This window comes from Anabas testudineus, chromosome 8 (assembly GCF_900324465.2).
Source record: "Anabas testudineus chromosome 8, fAnaTes1.2, whole genome shotgun sequence".
In the NCBI taxonomy this organism is placed as follows: domain Eukaryota; kingdom Metazoa; phylum Chordata; class Actinopteri; order Anabantiformes; family Anabantidae; genus Anabas; species Anabas testudineus.
Window position 1 is genome coordinate 17,005,582 of NC_046617.1, and position 15,099 is coordinate 17,020,680.

The 15,099-nt window shown below is 38.7% G+C and overlaps 2 protein-coding genes across 6 annotated transcripts in view; one reads left to right on the forward strand and one right to left on the reverse strand.

Annotated features, from left to right (window-relative positions):
* The window catches only part of clec16a (C-type lectin domain containing 16A), a 36,632-nt gene extending 25,593 nt beyond the window's left edge, over positions 1 to 11,039 (reverse strand). For 2 of the 5 annotated variants that reach the window (XM_026355060.1, XM_026355042.1), the window contains exons 1-8: positions 10,832 to 11,039; positions 9,944 to 10,072; positions 8,666 to 8,799; positions 8,418 to 8,566; positions 6,287 to 6,392; positions 2,897 to 2,902; positions 1,475 to 1,598; positions 1,030 to 1,204 (exon numbers count right to left, since the gene is read on the reverse strand). In XM_026355060.1, the coding sequence (XP_026210845.1) occupies positions 1,030 to 1,204; positions 1,475 to 1,598; positions 2,897 to 2,902; positions 6,287 to 6,392; positions 8,418 to 8,566; positions 8,666 to 8,799; positions 9,944 to 10,072; positions 10,832 to 10,905 (897 nt within the window). In that variant the 5' untranslated portion in view covers positions 10,906 to 11,039. Of the gene's footprint in view, positions 1 to 1,029; positions 1,205 to 1,474; positions 1,599 to 2,896; positions 2,903 to 6,286; positions 7,913 to 8,417; positions 8,567 to 8,665; positions 8,800 to 9,943; positions 10,073 to 10,831 lie in introns of those variants that run through there. The other 3 variants (XM_026355051.1, XM_026355069.1, XM_026355078.1) reach the window with 3 other exon arrangements.
* A 270-nt stretch (positions 11,040 to 11,309) lies between these two features.
* Positions 11,310 to 14,821, forward strand: dexi (Dexi homolog (mouse)). Its single transcript, XM_026355091.2, has 2 exons — positions 11,310 to 12,288; positions 12,478 to 14,821. The coding sequence occupies exon 1, from the start codon at positions 11,844 to 11,846 to the stop codon at positions 12,111 to 12,113; it is 270 nt and encodes an 89-aa protein (XP_026210876.1). The 5' UTR covers positions 11,310 to 11,843; the 3' UTR covers positions 12,114 to 12,288; positions 12,478 to 14,821.
* Positions 14,822 to 15,099: the final 278 nt, after the last annotated feature.

A 15,099-nucleotide genomic window follows, 5' to 3' on the forward strand; every position in this document is an offset into this window, starting at 1 on the left:
AAGTTGGAGAAATTCAACAGGCTTAATAATTAATTTATAGTTTTCAGTTGAACGTTTTCCTTTCTAATATTTTGCTGTATTAAATTATATGCTGTATTTTGTTATATTGATATGTTTAAAACTATATGTTCAGGTAATACTCCTAGACTAAAATTCAGTGTTATGGTAAATAACTTATGGTAATCATGATATAGCTTCTAAAGTAACTTTTACTCTCCAAGATACAGTATTTGTTCTGTTTAATCCTGTGTTGGATTGGTTTGTAGAGCAGATTACCCACCCAGGAGGAGTTGTGATTGTCATTTCTCAGTAAATCCCACTTCATTTCTAACTAAAGCATAACTAATTTGAATTTGAGTGTTGAAACTGGGTTGGCTTGTCACAGACGTAGGCAGCAAAAACACTTGTGAACTGCATAGTTTAACATGAGTTACAACTACACTGCTGTGTGTTGCTGATATATGGCAACTGATCTAAAATCTCTGTCGTCTCAAATTCATTTCAGTGCATCAATGGACAACAAGATAAGATTTACAAGTCAACTTTAAAAAACAAAAAAAACAAAACAAAAAACAGAACCCCGCAATCGTCGGCAAGAATCTGAAAGAGCTGTTAACTAGAGAACAATTTCTCCTACCTCAATTGCTCTCATTCTTTTTTGTTCTGTGTATGTTTTGTTATATTTACACAAAATCATCAGATTGCCACCCAGTAAGGACTACAGTATCACTACAGAGTTTCGTGACTGCAGGAACCTGTTTTACTTTTCCCCTAAATTTTCCCCATCTAATCTTTAACAAATAAAATGTAGTAGTGTAGCAAACAAAAGCAGAACCAGAACCAAGGAGGGCATTTTTAGTTACAGCTTCTAAATTTTACTTTAGTGAAGTTCTGGGAGTCAAAAGCCCTACATGTTGTCAATGAAGTTATTGTGAAGTTTGCAAACAGGAGCAGGGTAAAAAAAAAAGAACCTTCCAACTTAACATCAGTTTAACCTAATTTGTTTATTCATTTATAAGAGTAGCATACCGTCTCTGGGATAACCAAAGAGTAGACGTAGAGAGGCAGGAACAGACGATTGAGGAGGTGGTCAGTCAGAACATCATTAAGGAATTCACAATTAATAATGAGGATATCATTCAGGTAGTGGAGGTGGTCAAGGTGTTCTGCGACCAGGTCACTTAACTTCCCTCTGTTCTTATGTCTGTGACACAACAAAGAGATGCAGAGAGAGGGCGACACTGAGAGTTAAGTCAGATAGCTAATGGAGATACCAGATTTCAAGTTTATTATAGTGTAAGAATTGTTTAAAATCTTATAGTGTAGCTCCAACAAAAATAGCAATCTTATGTCAAAATATATGACTGACAATACGAGTACATAATGCCAGGTACTGACACCTATTACCAGCATAATACTGCAAACTAGAGACACGCTTGACCCCTAGAGGCCAAAGAGAAGATTACACACTTACTCTTCATCTGTCTGCACACACTTATCCAGTTCGATCACATGGCTCCCAATAAACCAAACTAAGTTGCTGAAATATGGGACTGCTGTCTTATCTCGGATGTAGTGGAGCATGTGCTGGTTGTCCACTGGAGAGAGTAGGATTAGGAAGAGGAGTTGTTAAGACTTCCCACAGGAGGCAAATACATGCACACATAAACACATAAACACACACATGCACCCTTTGTGATTCTGAAGAATTACCCTGTAGTAACAATTTAACAAGATTAAATGAAATAACAAAAAACATTCAAATTAAGAATTAATTAATCACAAATGTGTCCATTCAAACCATTCTTAATATAAAATAAAGATTGTAAAAATACTGTGGTAGGATTTAGAGGAAAACCAGTTGATTTAAAAACTGAATGGGGTATGATTGTGGCTTCTGCGTCACCAGTACGTCACACAGCTGCTTTTAAGACAAGAATCAACTGAGACAGATCTAGTGCCACTTTCGTAATAACTTTACTCCAATTACTATAGTCATAGCAGCAGTCCAAAGACAAACACTGCATGATGACGTATGTATAAAGAATTCTAATATCAACTTGTACAGCAGGCTACATTAGTTTCTTGTAAAGAAAAACTGATGAGCAGGAAAAAATATGTTTACTTTCATGCATTTGTTTGGCTTATCTTTAGTAACAACTGACTGCAGGGCCAGAGCATCCCAGTTCTTTTGTAAATGAGTATGCACACCTATGGGTATATTTTATTATAATTCCAAAACTCTCTCAAATGACACAAGTAACATATCAGCAGCCAAATCAAGATAATTACTTAATTACAATATAACAGGAAACAACTAGACAAATGACAAATCGCCACTGCTCATTCCAACTTCATCTGTTTTGGATGAACTGAGAAAAAAATGAGGAGGAATAACCACAGTGACCGAAAGCTGTCAAATCCATCACCAAGATAAGCAAGTGGATGTGGAAACTAAGTCTGCTGAACTTTTAACCCAAGAAATAAAATTAAAAGGGCATGCTTGTTTTTCTGTATGTATGTATGTATGTGGGTGGGTGATACAAAGTGGTTAACAACAAGGATTGCAAGAATATTCATACCAGTACATTTATAACAAATACATAATTAGGAACAAATAGGGCTGGGTATCGACAAACATTTAAACGTTAGAGGTATTAATAACTTATTTTAAATAAAATAACACAATAAGTTTAGACTTGGCACATCAGATTCAATCGATATAACAGCAACTACACTGATAAAGATGGCAAAGGGTTAAAGGCTAATTTGACCTTTAATTAAATTGCATCTGCACTGTAACAAGTATGGGTAAAGTATAATGGAAACAACTGCAAAATATATTTCTAGGATACCCAGCTCTATAAAAAAGACTGAATGAATGGAGCCAACTTACATGAAACTGGAGTTAGGCAGATGGGGCGCGCAGAAGGAGGAGGGAGAGGAGGAGAGAGACAAGGAGAGGAAGAGTAGGAGGAGTGGTTGTTGAAGAGGAGGGAGAGGGGGAAACAGACACAGGGTTAATGTAAGTAAAGGGGCGGCTGTGGAAAGGTGGAGGTTGGGAAGGAACCAGCAAGTATTTTCACATACTTAAACTACAAACAATGTCACACCTGGAAAAGGGATATATAAGTTACCTTTACACTTTGTTACTCCCATTCTGGGATTTTGCAATATTTTTTTTATTTAGCAGTCAACGTGAAAAACAAAATTAGAGATGATTAACATCCTAATACATGCAACACTCAACACTCAAACATTAAAGAAAAAAGGGGAAAACAACTTGACTACAGCTTAATTAGTCTTAATGCTTGACTAAACCTCCTTTTCCAGGTAGTCATTTGTTGCAGTGTACATCCTGAGGAGCAAGCGGGAAGCATCAAATGGCAACATGTTCCACATTTTGATGCTTAAAATAATATAGAACTATGTATGTTTGAAGATTCTCAGTCACACATGTCACGGTTTTGCTTTTCAGTGGCAACTGGACTTGTTTTGAATTCATGTTCAAGCCCTCATGTGTGTCACAGTGACCACCAGAGACACCGCCGGGTGGAACAACAGGTGACCATCTAGGGCTAACAACTAAGGTTTATAGGCCTGCTCAGTCTAGTTGCCAGTGAACAGCAATTATTCTTAATAACACTTCTGTTATGTAACAGATGTTGCTCTAATTTAATGCTTCCCTCTTTCACAGGCTCCTTACTACAGTATAGCCCATGGCCAGCCCAACAACCATACATCCCCACACCACAATGTTACTTCATTTATGACATGTATTCCTGCTATGGTTCAAGTCGCTTGTGCCAACTGTAATGATGTCACTTTTGAAAGTCAGAGAATGAAACTTTATGGATGCTGCCATGCAGGACAAGACAAACAGGTACAGAGACAGAAAGGAAGAGTTACTTGATATGTTACGGTGACTGTACACAGCCAGTGTTATGTCTAGTGAGGAGAAGCATATGTGTAAAGAAAAACCAAACCGGCCACAAGCACCACCCGCCTCCCCTGGAGTGACAAGAACCAGCTCTGAAGCCCAGAAGAGCCCACATAGTCAGCAGGAAGGAGAGGTAGAGGCTGACACCGTGCAAAAAGCAACACAGCCATGGGAAGTATTGATGTTTACAGACTATCTGCATCACGGCTTTACTGCTGATACACTGCAGACCAGACGTTTAGTTTGAAAAACCTGCCATGCTAATGCACAATAGATTGACTGGTGAGAGGATTTTAACATCTTTGCATGCTAGATAGTAAAGACTTGAAGATATCGTTTATTTATAGTTAGTAAATATGCATCTGTGAGGTCAGTGAAATAGTGATGCTTAACGCTGTGGTAACACTGCCTTGAGTGTCGCACACAAGGAAGTACAAATAAATTCAACTTGAATTAGTTTCTTTACTGTTACTTAAATATTATAAAGACTACTATCATACCTAATCACAGGATTACAACTGCAATTTGGGAGTAAACTAAAACATTACAGTTAAAGTGTTTATGTGCGTTTTGCTGAGCAACTTCATTGTGTTTTATAAATTAAGCACATTTAGAGTTTGATGCCTGCAGCACATTCAAAATAACATGTTTGATTCTCCTCTTTATGCCTCATGACCATATATTTTCAGTAGGACACACATCTTGACTGCGGGTAAACGTGTCTACACAGTGTCTGGAGGCAGTTAAAAAAAAATTACATGTGGCTATGACAGCCCCAATATTGTTCATTTAATGCTGCATAAGTGCTCAAAGATCACGTATATTCAGTGGCCTCTGCCGTCATATTCTCCTCTTTATTTTCACAACATCATGTGCTGTACCTTGAGAAATTTTATTTTTGCTTTATTTTGGTGAATGTTACCTTCATACCCAATCATACACCATCACCTGTTACCAATTAACCTGCAAATTTAAAGACAGTGTCTTTAAATGTGTTGTGGGATTAGAACATGTGAAATGCTGTACAGTTAAATTAGCCAGTGACAACATTTCCATTGTAATTTGTATAAATATTCAAGACAAATTACATCACAGGTTTTCGTTTTTATTGGAATTTGGAAAAAAGGACTCACTCCTCTGGAAGTTGGGTTTGTATTTGCCTTTAGAAAATAAAACCTTTAATTTAAACTGAAAATAACTATTCATCCACCAAAGTGACTTGTCTGTATAACAAACAACACCCACAGATTTGTGACTGATTGCATTTTCAAGCTGACAGCCAGATGTCACTGTACGCACGATCTAAAAAAAAAAAAAAAAGAAAACATTTCTCCATTTTTTAAATAATATTTTAGAGTTTAGTGTTACAGGGTTCATCTGTCACATTGTGAGCAAATATAAACAGCACTTCCAGTTTGCACTGTAAGCCTGCTGTGTGAAAGTTCCAAGTAAAACGCATGATACATTCAGTTTTGGTATCTGTGCAAACTCCCACTTAGAGACACTTGAAATTCTTTGACTCTTGCTGTGTTACAAATAAGGGAACAGACTCACAAGCACTGGTTTGGCTGCAGTGCTTTTGGGAGATCAAAGTAAAAAATAAAAGACTGTTTTAAATCCCACCTTAAAGGTTTGAACTAGATAACAATTTCAACCAGAGCCAGAAGGAGTCTCCTTGTGCTTTGAAATGATTCAACAGCTGTTCTAGAAACTGTGAAATGCTGGAAAAGGGCAGTAAATGCTTCCCCTAAGATGAGCATCCACCATCTTCTTTCTGAGTTCTAAACTTATTCCAGACTACTTTTAGGCAAAATAAAATTACTTCCTACCAAGAATTTAAAAGCAGTTCCTCTCAAGAAGTGTTCCAGTGCTACTAGCTCTGTTCTTTGGAGTTCATTACTAAGTAAATTCTATGCTGATTGATAGCTGAGGTGTGGTTTTAAAGCTGACTGATTAGTCAGGTTGGTTTTCATAGAAAAAAACTAAATCATGAGGGCTAATGATTTCTCCTTCTCTAATGTTTCAATTCAGTGCATCAGTAAAATATCTTAATCAAGCTTTGTAGAGATTCTATGTTCTTTTAGAAGCAAATAAACTATATTTTATAAGAGGCGCTAAACATTTTTGGGTTAACTAGAACACATATCACCCACAGTACAAAGTAACAATTCAGAAGACTGTGTATTCGTGTGTTCATCACAGATTTCCTGTTAGTCATGCTCATGCACCAGAAGCGGCAGCAAGAAGAGAGAAGAAGTACGAAGAGAGGCGGTAGGCAGTCCCACTCCCAGTGAGCGTGTACATGTTTGTTTGTGTGTGTGTGATCAGCATGTTCCTGGCACTCACCTTTGTAGACGTTGAGTGTGATGGTACGAACTGCGATGCGGACCATGCTTTCAGGGTGGTTGAAAAACTTTATGGCCTCGGTGTACAGGGCAAAGTCATTAGTGTGCTGTGTGTGGGAGACAGAGAGGGGGCGACGGTGAGCAAGGCACAGTACTGTACCACTGTGCTCAGGTCACAAATGACTAGAGAGAGAGAGAATGCAGCAAGTGGAGACAACAAATACACAAAAGTCGATACTGCTTGTAGCGATTTGGATGTGTTAGGAGAGTTAGTGATGTCTACATGAAACTGTGCAACTCCTGCTCCCTCTGTAAGGGGGAGAGGGACTGACAGAATAATATTTAATCATTTCATTATTTATGTTATCACTGTTCATTGCATTCTTTTCCTAATTAGTACAGATATATTTCATCCAACTTAGCAGAGTTTGCACTTGATATCAAATAAGTATCAGTCTTAGTATATAAGAGTTCTGCATCTCTCTCTGTGCCAGTGCCTGACCCCCGACCCAACCATTCCTCAGTCACTGCAACCTCCAGACAGTCTCAATGGTCAGAGAGTAGTCGCCCAGAGGTCACAGCAAATGAAGAAATTTAACCCTGACACCAAAGCCAAACAGAGTTTACACTGCGTAGACCTGACAGTATGAGACCACATTTAGCACCTATCCAATTGTGCCATCTGGAGGTGAAAGATTATAAATCACCAATTAAATTAAGAATAATAAATTGAATGCTATAAAATAATACTGTAGATATGACCTGTAAATGTTGTTACTGTACATTGGTAAAACAGTTCTGGCTACTTGGACCAAGCACAGACTGTTTCAGTGTAGGCATGAACATAAGAGAATTGTTTTAAAGGAACAATACGTAGCAATGACACTGGATGCTTAAATGGGATGCAGTAAAATTTTAAATACTGGAGAGAGCTTTCTCTCCTCACTCCTCCTTCCCAGATGCGAAGCTTACACGAGCTGCCAGGTGGAGGGCACTGACCGTACACAAGCAAACTTGAGACAAGTGAACAATTAAACTTTAAAAAGGCAACAACATGTCCCACAGTATATGCTACGTTGATCAGCTAATATAAACAGTTGCTATGTTTGTTGTTTGCAAATTATAAACCAGTTCACGTGTTTCTGTTTCATTATCTGGCAACCTTTCGTAGCCAGTTCTTACTGGGCAAATGTGCAGTTAGCAGGATCAAACAGGCCAGAACAATTTACAGTCCAGCAACGAACATTTTACATAGTTTACAGGCTTAACCATTAATGTCTGAGAATCCAGTGTTTCCACTTATAATGCTTTTTTAAATCTCTGATGACAATAAATTTTTTTTTTTATTCAGTGTTGAAAATATTGACAAATTACATACTGTTCCTTTAAGACTTACTGGAAAATATGTGAACCTGCCTGCAAAGATTTTGCTTGTTTCCTAATGATAAACATCATTTCATGTATGAATGTCGAACGAAATAAAGTAATTTTTTTATAGGTCATTAAACTACATGCACTCTCAGATCTACATGCAGGGTCTGGTTTTGGCTTCAGGGGTAAAGCTACCATTAACAGTACACCAATAACTTCCCCCAGAACACACAGGCCAATGAAATGACTACAGATACTGCTGAAATAATAAAAGGCAACAACATTAGAGATCATTCAGCTGAACAAATCATCTACACAGGAAGCTGATATTTCACACAGGATGTTTGCAACTGTGGGTGATAATGGTAGATAAGTACAAACAAAGGTCGACTTGCACAAAATACAAGTGAGAAGTGAGTTTATGGACCTTTTAACAGACAATCTTTTTCAACAAATTAATAATAAAGTCTAATCAAGTATTTTTTTGCAGGACTGAAAGTTATAATTAGAAAAAAGTTTCAGTTTAATAAACTATCTCATACAGAATCTCTCTCTTCTATAGTAAAAAACTGGTTTACCAATATCAGTTCTATCAACTGCTCTTCATTTAGTCTCTCTCTGCATGCCATCCTGTCTATCATGAGACTCTTTATGAACGGGCCATTGAACTTTGCCGGTCATAGAGAGCGCACGAAAAGAGATGATGATATTGACTATTTCACTTTCTCACCCCTCATACCTGCATCCCTTCATGACCTCACCTCATTGTAAAAGAAGTGTACGGTATGGTTGTTGAGTTTGAGTGACAGGGTCTTGAGGAAGGAGATATAGTAGGCCATAATTTCCTCGTCTGAGAAGTCAAACTTGTGGACGATGATGGAGTTCACATGGTTGTTTGACAAGAGGTAATCTAAGACAGGGGAAGTGAAGAAAAGACACGAAAATCTTAACATTAACCTTAATTTTGTACATTTTAGAGCACACACTAAATTTAATACCAAATCCTTACATAAGGAAGTCTCATGGCTGATATTTTCAAAAAGTATGTTGAGTGTCTGGAGGAGCTGAACACACACATAGCGTCCTGACTTCTGACGCAGGATGTTCAGGAAGAAGGCAAACATATTTTTCTCCAGGAAGAAGCTGTTAAAACAAACACATGCACACAGAGGATTCATCGTGACTGGGGTTGCAACTGTATGAGATTTTTACGCTGTGACAACTGCCTCAAAAAATATTGCCATTTAAGAGTAATGCATTATATGGTATAACACAGTTACAGGAACAAAAAGTATTCGTATAAGTATTCCTTACTTAAGTAAAAGTACTAATAAAGGTTCTGCATGGAAAATGTTAAGTAAACCTATTATCACAATAAAGTACATTAAGTATTAAAAGTAAAAGTACTCAATGCAGGCAAATAACCCTATTTGTTTAATTCATTTCATCTAATAAATGCAGTGTTACAAAACACAATATAAGTACAATAATTGTTTGACCCTCAATCCTGCAAACATGCACTTGGACTCATGCATAAACTTATTAGAACATGAGTCTGGACAAATGCGTTTAAACTACAACATTGCTGATACAACCGCAATGCTGTAATTCTAATCTATATCTAGTGTGGCCGTGAGCTGTGGTGCTGTTGTGCAGTGATGACCAAACAAGTTTTCACCTTTTGAATTTATAAAGTTTTCTAGCTAATCCATCTATCTATAAAGAGATGCACTCTTAGTGGAAACACAATTTCTATAGCCAATTCACAAAATACCAAGCAGCCACTGGACTAGAAAATTAGGAATGACCATTCATTTCTCTATAGAGTTTGCTGATAACACCAAGTTTGCTTGCAACATCCTCTGTGGCTTTTCTGCTATGAAGCATTTCCTGTTTCATAGAAGGAGGGGCAAAGGGAATAGTTTGATATGGTATGATGGTATAAGGCACCAGAGGCAATGGAAATGCTTCAGTGGTTTAAGCTAAAAAAGTAAATTTTACTGTGGTATTATTTTAGGTTTTGCTTTGATTTAGAAAAAAATACTGTTTTATATAAGTTTGTATTTTTATTACTCATGTTTACTCCACAAATCAGAAGCAACGTAACAAGAAATAAAAATGTATTTGAGGTCAAGGCACATTTATACTCCAGGGCAAAGCGGTAACTCAGTTTTTTTTTAATGATGCTATATAAAAACACATTCAGGGCCTGTTTAAGATCTTACCATCAGCTGAGCAATCACTGACAACCAATCTTCCATACATAAAGACGCCGACTGGTACTTACTCAAACACAGAGCTGTCATTCTGGTCACCCCAGATGAGGATCTCTGTGATGGAGCGGATGGTCTCCACTAGCAGGTTTCGGTTGTGGTCTGTCACTGTGGTGTTTTTAGTCAGGACACTGTACACGTATCTGATGGAAAAACATCAGCAAAGGGACAAATTGGGGAAGAAAGTGGAGCTCTGTTCTATTTTCATCCATGTACAAAAATAGTTTTAAAGACAAAATGCAGCAATCAAGAGGAGAATGGGAAGAATTTATCTGGTGTAAGTGTAAGGGGTTTTCAACTAACACTCATCTGGATGTAAAAGACATGAACCCAATATACAGCCCCGTACTTTGAATCACTCCACACTGTGTTATGCAATACCCACCAGCTTAAAGCTCCAATAACTTACTGTACGACCTCACAGGTGCTGTCAGTTATTGGCCTGATTAGACCTATTCTCAGGACTACATAGGTGTGTGCACACGGAGCTTCACTGATACCATTTCCACGCTCTTATTTTATTTTTTGCACCTGTTAGTGCTTTAGTTTTTAGCATTCTGCATAACGTTAACCCTCCTTAGCTTCAAACTGAGTAGCTAAAGGTCTAATGAGTCAGAATAACTTAGTAATAGTAGTAGTAGTACGCTGTCAGTCCAGTTTTAGGGTGAATTCTTTCCTTAAAGCTAACACTTGTAAGCTAGGTCACGTCTCTCTCCATTTTTAAACAGAAAAGCAAACAACACCCCAACTTGAATCGTGCTTTTAGGTGTCTGGACCTCTGCACAGCTCGTAACAATCATCGAACCTGTAGGCTTTTCATTTAATAACGTTAACTGGGTTCATGTTAACGCTGGCTGTCGGATATCACAGAGGCTAACTTTAGCTTATCTAATGCTACTCACTTCAAGTGATCCAACGAGTGGATGTTTTTCGTTTTCCCCTGTCCTCCAACCCAGCTCCGTGACCGGCTAAACATTGTTGCGGGTTTAAGGAGGCTGATGTTTTTTGCAGGTGCGTTATTTCGCTAAGGTTAATGTCTACCCATTACACCCACTTTCTAATACAGATAGCTACTTAGCAAACAGAAGGTGATAGGCGGAGATAGCAGTGCTAGCAACGGATCATTACGGTATCGGCTATGCTTGATGAGGGTTGTTGGGAGTTGTTGTTTTTTCACGACAATGGACACTTACGGCAATCGAGAGAAAGGAGGGAAAAAAACTACAAAGCTAACTTCCTATGTCGGCAGTGACGATTAAATCACGCGACATGTTCTGCGAGGGAGGGGGCGTGTTTTGATTGACACCTAAAAGACCAATCACAGCGGAGCCTGCCAAGCGTGGAGCCAATCACATAGCGAGGTTTCAGGTGTCGCTTTGCGATCATAACTGTTTTGATGTAGTTGACAAGAATGTCACAAGGAGCAATTTAGCCGCAGAAACATCGCCAGGAGGGTGTATTTACAAATGTTTCCCGTTTCCCGGTATGGATGTGTATACGAGAAAACTCCAAGGCTCTGCTTGTAGTATTGTTTGTGTATGATAGTGTGGCATGCTACTGTTTTTAGCCCTAGCCAAAGGGAATGGCGTGAATTCCGCAAACCCACGAAACCAATGTCAAGAATGCGTCAAGCTAGCTAACATGATATTTTGATACTGTTCGCTGGTTATTATTAGCTATGAGCTCAGCGCACTGCAGTCAAAACGCTTTTCCTGTCGTTGTGTTTTGGATCCTAAAGATAAAAGCTGCTTCTTAGCTGCCTCTCAGCCGCCGTTTGCAGGACGGGACGAGCCGAAATGGACGCCCCATCACCCCAGACAGATTTCTAGCGGTGACACCAGCAGCTCGTCTCTGCCACATCCTGACTCTGCATAGTCGCACAGTAGAGCCAGAACCGTGGCTTTCTGTTTTTCTATGACACATCCAATTTATGCCCAGCTAGATTCGGTTGAATCGCTCTTGGACGAACTCCCATATATGTTTTATCTGGGCCTGTTTTTTGTCAACGTCCTCATCCTCTACTATGCCTTTCTCATGGAGTACATTGTCCTGAATGTCGGGATAGTATTTCTGCCTGAGGACATGGATCAGGCGCTGGTGGACCTCGGGGTGCTGTCCGACCCGGCCTCTGTCCCCTACGAAACTGACACGGAGTTTGATGTGTTTGAGGGGTATCTGGAGTGACTTGGTGGTCCTGGAGGTAGAAAAAAAGCACGGAGGAGATGGTTCTGATGAAGATGCAGAGGTCTGGGGTAGATTGGGCCAGCACGCTCAATCCCTGGTCATTAATGATGGGAAAACATCCTTCCAATGGGATGATGTTGATGCCTTTGTCTCACTCATACATATCTGTGAAAAAGTAAGCAGAACACACTTTATATGTTTTATAAAACAGGTATTTGGAACATTAGGTTATTATTATTATTATTATTATTATTACATACTGAAGTTACCCCACAGGCAAACATCTTCAGCCTCAAAATTCAACCATCTAACAAACCTTTTTTTCATGATTATAATTTGAAACTTGTGTCTCACATGTCTTCAGATTGTCAAGGCTCAAAAGAAGGTAACCAGAGGCAGAGATCCAGCAATATGACGACGACTGTGACAGACTGAAGAGCACTGTGCCCTGGAGCAGCTGTCATTCAGTTTGTTGCCATAGCAGTTGACTCCGGGCAGGCACCAGGGGGTCAGCACTGTAACCTCTGTCCACTCTTTCTTTGGACACAGTGGACAATAAAAAGGGAGTACGCTGTGCTGCAGGTTTGGTTGAGACAGCTGTTGAAGTAAGACGAATGTGATCAGAGAAGTGGATGCTTCATGCCGCCCATGTTGCAGCCACTTGGGGTAAAGCAGTCTGGCAGCATTTACTCTGAGCAATTATCCGGGATGTGCAAGATCTTTTAGCTGACTGCACAGGGAAACAAATGAAACCTATTACTTCAAGCTTACTGTGATGTCCAACATAGTGAGACATCTCAGAGGACACGGCAATGAGCAGGGAAATATGTCCTGTGAGTCTGTTGCATACTTATTCACTCACAAGACAGCTTTTTTTTTTTTTTTAAGTATTTGTCCTTTTTAAGTTTTCAGTAGTCATTGCTGCTTTGCAGACTCACTCATCCTACAGATGTAATCAACAATGTGTCTTCTGAGCTCCACCCGTACTGTATGTCTGCTTCAGGGATGTACTCTCTCAGGAGCACAGATAGGGACACTGGCAAGACACTGGAAAACAGATTGTTAAACTACTGGACACAGGAGAGCCCTGAACTTAACTCTCCAATAAATCAGGAACATTGTCCTACACTTGCCAGACTCTTTACTGTAAAACAGAAATTCTTAAAAGAATCTAGGAAGAGTTAGTTCTTGGTTTCAGCTTGTTTTCTGATCAAATGTCATGTTAGATAATTGGAACTTGCAAAATTGTCCACAAAAACAGACTAGACAGCTGTGATCACAGCTGGACAACTGTGTCAAAATGATCAGTGGCAAAGACTGAAAAAAAAAAAGTCAGAAATGATTTGGATGTTTGTTTCCCTGTTTTAATACTGTTAATGTAATATGTGTTACATGTGATATTGATTGATTATTATTAGTCAAAACTCAGTTTTATCACTTTCTTCTGTTTATTGATTGATTGATTGATATATTATTTGTTAGGAATTTAGAATTCAGTTTATAAAGTGTATATTCTTGGCAGCAATAATAAACTGGAGTCGAGCAGCAGGGCATAAGATCAAGCATAGAATTAGATAATTATTTCATCCATGTCCTCTGTTTGAAGGTGGATGGGTGGAAGCCACATGTCTGTGACATCTGTGGAAGGGTAGTTGACTTGATTTACTACGTATTTCCAAACCTGGAAAGTATTGTACATACAGTGAGGCTGTGAGGAGAACTTGCAGCCCAGCTAAGCAAACTGTTGGTCTTTGGTGGCTGTACTGAGGAACTACCATTTTCTCCCTGCATACTGTGAGCAGTAACAGTCATCGCAGGGGTTTGATGACCACCAAATAACCAAAAAGCTGTAGAAACAAAATCCATTAAAATATTTGCACATGCACGTTTCATACTCTAAACAAGCTTTAGTCCACAGTTTCACATCGTATTTACGACATGACAACCTTTTACCACAGTGACTCTGCTCTGTTCAGATTTTGACAGACCCACATGAATCGGATGGATGACAGTGCAGTTAGATTGTACGTTGGAAATTGGCTGTTCAACTAACATGGATTGTTTGAAAATGATTGTCCATTTGTAAGAAGTCTGGTATCGAGCAATATTTTATGGAGTGTTCAGTGTAAATCAGTATGTCAAGCAGACATTCTATTTTTGGCAACTTATACATTTGTCTTTTCTTTAAAACCACAGGACATTAAAGCTCAGGATACTAATATTTATTAAATATGAAAAACATGTTTATATAGAATGTGGTCAGAACGTCATGTAATCAATACCAAGTAAGGGCTTTCCATAGATGAGCGGTGAAATGGAAATGATGTTAACAGGATGACATGTTTTAGTTTTTTTAATAAAAAGAAAACTAGTGAGGCATCAGTAGCAAGTGAGGCTGCTGATTGGGGAGGGATTTTGTTTTATATGAAAACTGTTTATAACTTACTGGTGTTAGTTACAGGTTAATGATGTCCATTTCCCACTTTGTGCAGGCCACAGCATCTTAATTAATTGAAATGTCTATGAGGACTGGGACAGATGAGAGCCTCTGGTTGGGTGTTGTCATCATCATTACCAACATGCATTTAGCCAGCGCTTGTGCCATCCTTCCACATCTGCTTTTTGCAGACATGCACATGCTGAATAAGCTGTAGAGGATAAAATAATTTTATTTTCCAATGTATTTAATAAACTTTGAGCAAATGCCATTATTGTATTCTCTTTCTTAAGCTCATTTTGTGTTGATGTGTGTAAATGATCTTGAGTTAGGTGAACTTGATTGAGTTGTGATGTTACAGTTTGTCCAGAAGAGAGCACTAGAGAACAACAACAGAGCGTGTAATCGTCAGATTCTGACTGTGTTTTGTAAATGAAGCCCTCAGTAGCTCAGACTCTGGTGATCTGGTTGTCAGGTTTGTCTGGCTTGATCCATTCATACATTAACCAAATTTTTATTAATTCAATTAGCACTGTAATTGTAATTCCA

Coding starts and splice junctions, on each gene's coding strand:
- dexi (XM_026355091.2), top strand. CDS start 11,844: ATGACACATCCAATTTATGCCCAGCTAGATTCGGTTGAATCGCTCTTG.